Below are 6,646 nucleotides of genomic sequence, written 5' to 3'. Positions count from 1 at the left end.
CAAGCGGTTTTTTTTTTTTTTGTTGGAAAGATCCTGAAATTAATGTGAGAAAGTGCACCAGCATAAACCAAGCTGAAATTGACAATTGCTTGTTCCACCATCTTAAATTAGCAAGATTTGCTTTACATCATCAACCACCTTAATTCCCAGCACACTTGACATCAAACATTTTGGACCAGATATTATTTATCAATATTAGAGCTTGTTTGGTACAGATTTTAAACCAATTAAAATCAATTTACCGTTATTTCACTATTACGGTCGTCATTTTTTAATTCTTTTCTCACAGGTAAGACCCATTTTATCTCCAACGATCAAAAAATCAATTATAAAAATCTCTATCAAAAATTAATGTGAGAAAGTGCACCAGCATAAACCAAGCTGAAATTGACAATTGCTTGTTCCACCATCTTAAATTAGCAAGATTTGCTTTACATCATCAACCACCTTAATTCCCAGCACACTTGACATCAAACATTTTGGACCAGATATTATTTATCAATATTAGAGCTTGTTTGGTACAGATTTTAAACCAATTAAAATCAATTTACTGTTATTTCACTATTATGGTCGTCATTTTTTAATTCTTTTCTCACAGGTAAGACCCATTTTATCTCCAACGGTCAAAAAATCAATTATAAAAATCTCTATCAAACAAGCACTTAATAAAATTACAAGATCGTCAGCGTATATAAAAGCTTCTTAAGTATGCACCTAACAACATCTCAAATACTTTTACCTCATCAACATGTATCCTATTGGTTGATAATGTTAACATAACAAATCCAATGAGAATCAACATTGTTTCTCTCAATTACTTTTACCTAATCCTCATGTACCCTATTATGTTGATAGTGTTGAAATAACAAATCCAGCGAGAAACTAGCCGAAGCAACAGACCTATGCTCCACATTAATGAGCTATCACAAAGAGATCATTACTGTCTTCTAGGTCATCATCATCCTCAAATTATCTAGGAGATCGTCCAACATGAAATATCAAGACAACTGGCCTTCAGCAAGAAATTTGATGGATCAAAACTATGTTCCAGCTAATAGTTTCGGATGAACTGAAAACGAAAAACTTCTAGGGAAGATTTTGGATTCATTTTTTGAAATACAACAGATACATCAAAAAAATTTGTAGCAAGATAGCTGATAGGGTCTAGTAGCAGGAAGAAGGAAAAATTGGTAGCAAGGAAACTTTTATTGATTGAAAAGAGACGGGTTACAGAAAATAAAACAAACTGTCCAGCCTTTCGAGAGGGCTAACTCTCCTAATTCTTACTTCACGTACTTAATTCCTGTCTATCACAATTGGTAGGTACTCTATATATAGAATTCTTTCTAACGACTTCTTTCCTAATATACCCTCTAACAGAATTTAGTCATGGCTCCTTCCCTTCTTCAGTCTTCTTGAGTCCTCTAGAATAGGTGTACTTAATTGGGGCTCTATCAATACCCCTCCCATTTCAGTCACCTTGTCCTCAAGGTGGAAAGTATACTTGATTGTTGCTGGCCAGCATCCTAAACCATTCAGCTCTTGCTTGCCTGAAACAGGTTCCTCCCTCTCACTATCGTCGGTCATGACTTTGCTGTCCGTCGCCTCTTCCAGCTCTCTCATTACAAGAACTTGCAACTCTTTATTTTTACACTTGTGCGCAGTTGTCAATTTCTCATCACAACGATAACATAAGCCTTTTTCTCTCTTTGTCTGCATTTTTGCATCTGTGAGTTGTTTGTAGTGGTTTGGACGAGTTGGGATAAGATTTAAGGGTACTGATTGCTTGTTAACTGGGTTGGGAAGCTGGGTTAGATTTGAGTTGAGAGAAGGAGGTGGATTTGGGTTGTGAAAGGGGATACTTTTGGGTTTAATTGGGTCATCCTGCCATGGGCTCTTTTGGGTTATTAGATTCCAGTCTTCAACCATATGGGCTATTTCCATTATTTGCTCTAAACCCATGAGTCGGAATAAGTTAACTTCAGCCCGTATGGTTAGGTTTAATCCATTCAAAAAATTGCACTCCAAAATCTCCTCAGAGACCTCCGTTAATGGTGATGCCAAGGTTTCAAACCGCCAGCGATATTCTCGAACGGTGGAGCTCTGCCAAAAGACAAAAACTGGGCACAAAGAGACCCTTCTTGTGATGGCCAAAATCATCGCAGCAACTGTACTTTCACCTCCTCCCAGTTTCTCATTAGCTGCCGTTTTTCTTCCCATTTGTACCAAGCTAGTGCCTCGCCATCGAAACAAACAGTAGCTACTTCCACTTTCTCTTCCTCAACCAGCCTATTAATGAGGAAATATCGCTCCACCCGAAAAATCCAACCATCTGGATCAGTCCCTTCGAACACCGACATCTCTAGCCGTCTGATTCGCGATTCTATCCTCCCTTCAGCCCATAAACCTCCTCCAATGTTTTGGTTAGGACTTGGTCGGATTTCAGTTAACCCAGAATTAGTAGAGATTGCCGGTGATTCTCCAGTAGCAGGGCCCTTTTCCTTTATCCCCTTTTCTTGATTTTCCCAAGTTCGCAACAACAATTCGAACTTGTCCATCATCCCTGAGTGCATCAATTGAAATTCCAAACGTAGTGCCTCAATCCCCATATGTAGTTCATGGTGATGGCTCTCCACTTTTTTTCTAACTCAGCAACTCGATCAGTAAGAGTCATGGTTGTGGCGGATGATTGGTGTGCTCTGATACCAGTTGATAGGGTCTAGCAACAGAAGAAGGAAAAATTGGAAGCAAGGAAACTTTTATTGATCGAAAAGAGACGGGTTACAGAAAATAAAGCAAACTGTCCAACCTTTCGAGAGGGCCGACTCTCCTAATTCTCACTTCACGTACTTAATTCCTGCCTATCACAATTGGTTGGTACTCTATATAGAATTCTTTCTAAAAACTTCTTTCCTAATATACCCTCTAACAGAGTTTAGTTATGGTTCCTTCCCTCCTTCAGTCTTCTTGAGTCCTCTACAATAGGTGTACTTAATTGGGGCTCTATCAATAGTATCTTTGAGATAATTCAATTTCAACTTGGTTTAGAGAAAGTTTACATAAAAACTAGATAACTTTGAATAATTCATAAGAAAATTGACTCAAAACGAGGCTCATCGAAAACTTCACATTTCAAAATTCCCTTCAATTTATTTCCACATTTTTCAAAATGGGACATTTTAGGCATTCCAATAGCAATGTTTAAGAAACAAAGAACCATCTGTACTACTAGTACCTATCAAGTAATATTACATTCCTTAACAAACCACAACAAAGCATGAAACCAAAAAGATTGCACTGACAGGAAATGTGAATTATGCGCAACTCCCTGTACTGATCAAACAAGAAAATATCAAACCACATAATAGGCTATCACTGTTGATAGAACAGAAGTATTACTATGCACATGGAGAACAAGTGTTTAGTTTTGTGTATCTGGATATGCACTAGACATTTACAACATACAAGCAACAGACAGCATTATCTACTATAAATTAATGGTCCACATGATTCCTTTTTACCAATCCATATGGTTGATTGATAAATATAATGTAATGTCCAAGGCAACTAAAATTCTTTAACAACCAGATTCGCCATGTTAACTTTCATCTACCCGTCCTTTTACTAAAATGTCATCACTCTTATAACTGGGAAGCCCTTTAGCATGTCCCGATCACCCAATTAATCCATCTATTGAATCATTCTCAACCAGTGCCACCTCTATACATATTGGCAAATATTCTCATTTGTTAGAATGGATCTTATCTTATCCACCATTCTAGCATGACCAATATCACCTTAGCATCCTCATTTCTGTTACTTTTGTCTTGTGGAGATTTTGTCCTTTAAAGCATAATTGATCTAATAATTATCTCCCCTAGCATCCTCATGTCCAAAAACCATCTTAAATATGTCCCATAAACTAATCCATGATTGAAGCAAAAAGTTAAGAAAAACTTGATGTGGAACCTTGATAATAGTGTATAGCAATGAGGAATCCTCTATACTATGCCCTTACATCTCTCTCTCTCTCTCTCGCGAAAATACTCCATGTACACATCTTCAACTACCTGCAGTTCATAAGAATGGCACCAAACAAAGATCGCTTGAGCCGGTAAATAAGGAATTATCCACGAATCCAGTGATGCAACATAAATAACAATTAGTAGATTTCAAAAGTAAATATACACTAGCAGTAGACCAACCATTGTCACATAATTATGAAGTTGAACATGAAAAACTCACCAAACCGACGCCAAAAGCGCGAGACAGCACCTGCACGGACCAGATCCGCCGGATCATCCAAACAAATCAAGATACTCAAGGACACATCTGCCGCGAGGCATTGCAAGAAGTCAATGCAAGACTCTATTTTCAGATGATCCATTCTGTCAGACTGAGAACTCGAAGTCTGGTAATCATTCAAACATCAAAACCCCCTTGATAAGTGAATGGGAAAAATTATAAATCTAATATTACTGAAAAAAAAAAAAAAGAAAAAAAAAAATCTATTGCCCCATATAATAGGTTTTAGTCTCATGCGTCCTTATAATGCTACTTATCGACTGGCTATTGTACATACAACCAAAGAGATTATTAACAAGAGTAAATATATATCACACCGTGGAAAATAAAAGGAAAACAGAAACCCCTGATCTAGAAAAGGTGAATTTTTATCCAAAATACTTTTTGTGTTTTTGTAAGAGAAGGATCGATATTTTACAAAATTTATTAAAAGGTGTGAAAAGAAACCTTTCGATTACTGAAGTCTGAAGTTTCAAATTTTCCCCTCTTAAAGTTTCCATCCTTTGCACAAAATTATTCAAGAGAGAGCAAGAAAACAAGAATAGTTCCAAAATTCAACAATAAAAATAACAGCCCAGGGCAAATGACACGATCATTCATGTAAAAACATCAAAAAGGAAAAAGGGGGAAGAATTTATACTTTCCCAGCAGGAAACCACTTCGTGTATCTTCGTGTGTACGGAGAGGAAAGGGGTGAATGTTCCTGTAGATGGGAATGGAGTGTTCTGGTCCAGGGAAAGTGGAAGTACTAGATATTAATACAGTATTTTTGGGTAAAAGCAACAGAAGTAATTTAGGTTCATAAATGTTTTCTCGTCTTTTCGTTCAATATTATCCACGTCCAAAACAGATTTTCTTGGATTAATTACAGGAATCAGGAAGTGGGTAAAGGATCTGAACGACTTGGCTCAGGTGGCGTGAGGGTTAGGATCGTTATAATTTTCCGTGTTCTGCTTTGATGCTTCGACCAAGGGCTAGTCGGGTAGAATTAAAATTAGAGAAAAACATTTCTTTTCTTTATTTTTGAACCACAGCTTTTAATTTTCCATATCGATGTTGGAGAGTCGATTGATCTGTATTTGTTTCCATTCTATATCGATGTTGGAGAGTTCATTAATTTACGTCAATTCTGATTGCTCAAGGAAAATCGATCAGAATCACAATTACAGATTTTCCTGCATATGTTCGTCTATGATAATTTCTTTGAATTTGAATGAACAAGAGCATCAAACATTGTACTAAAGAGGCAATTAAACACATGGCATTTTTTGAATTTCATTTCATATCATATTTATACGTACTCCACCTATGTAATAAAAACATAGATGGTTGCCTTGGAGACAATTCTTCTATTAACTCCGTCGTCGCTTCCATGGATAACATATCTTGTCCGTTTGACGGTCATCTCCCCATTTCTAAAAAATATGAAAGAAGGAAGCATTTCCATAATTCCATTATCGAGTAAATTCTTTTCTACTTAATCATTCTTTCTTTCATGAGCACGCATCTTTTTTTAAGGTAATGAGATCTTCTATCCACTTCTTTTGACAAAGATTTATACAAATGTGCAAAAGATGAAACTTTAAGGTGCAAGAAATAAGTTAAGAGTAGAAGACGGAAGAAAGAAAAGTGTTTTTCCTAAGTAATAACTTTAATGCCATTAGTTCGAACGTTAAATTATTTGATCAGTTAAAACAAAAGGAAAGTTTTCACAAATCATCGTCAAGTTGGAGCACAATAGAGGTTGTTGTGAGGAGATCTTTGTTCAATTAAAATTTCTTCCAGTGATCGGAAAATAATTAAATTATAATTTTATTTCCAACCCTCCAAATAGGCAGAAAGATCTATGTGCATCCCTAGTCATTAAATACATTTATAAATAAGCTTCACATAATAAATGTATGTTACAATTTTCAGAACCCAAGAACTTTCATAATTATTAAAACTGATGTGTACATCTTGATAGGTTTGACAAATTGGATTGAGTGGAAGTTGATGATATGTATAATTGAGAAGTTGATAAAAAAGCGTAAATCCTATAAAATGTGTGATTGAAAATTAATATGGAATAAAATAATTTTCAAAAAATTGAAGTGAAATATATGAATTAAATAATAATAAAAAAAGAAATTTATTTGTAGTTTTGTTAGTTAATTATATTGTATAGAGTGGTTTGCTTTTGATACTTCGATTTAAATACACAATTCACCAACCAAATATTGCCCCACTTTATTGCTAAGCAACATTTAAAACTGTGAGGTTTTTTTCGGTTACCACATGAAAATGTAAAATTCAAAATTTCCCTCAGCTAGCGAATTACTGACCAACAATTGCAGTCTAA

At 35.6% G+C, this 6,646-nt stretch overlaps 1 protein-coding gene across 4 annotated transcripts in view; it reads right to left on the bottom strand.

Moving 5' to 3' along the window:
- LOC111410835 (F-box protein At4g00755-like) overlaps nt 1-5,224 on the bottom strand; it is a 55,009-nt gene extending 49,785 nt beyond the window's left edge. The window contains exons 1-2 of one of the 4 annotated variants that reach the window (XM_023041405.1): nt 4,946-5,224; nt 4,246-4,411 (exon numbers count right to left, since the gene is read on the bottom strand). In XM_023041405.1, coding sequence (XP_022897173.1) covers nt 4,246-4,387 — 142 coding nt within the window. In that variant the 5' untranslated portion in view covers nt 4,388-4,411; nt 4,946-5,224. Of the gene's footprint in view, nt 1-4,245; nt 4,440-4,945 lie in introns of all 4 variants that reach the window. The other 3 variants (XM_023041404.1, XM_023041403.1, XM_023041400.1) reach the window with 3 other exon arrangements.
- Nucleotides 5,225-6,646: the final 1,422 nt, after the last annotated feature.

Source organism: Olea europaea, chromosome 15 (assembly GCF_002742605.1).
Source record: "Olea europaea var. sylvestris chromosome 15, O_europaea_v1, whole genome shotgun sequence".
Lineage (NCBI taxonomy): Eukaryota > Viridiplantae > Streptophyta > Magnoliopsida > Lamiales > Oleaceae > Olea > Olea europaea.
Note: the sequence above shows the minus strand (reverse complement) of the source record. Positions and strands in the feature narration are given on the sequence as shown.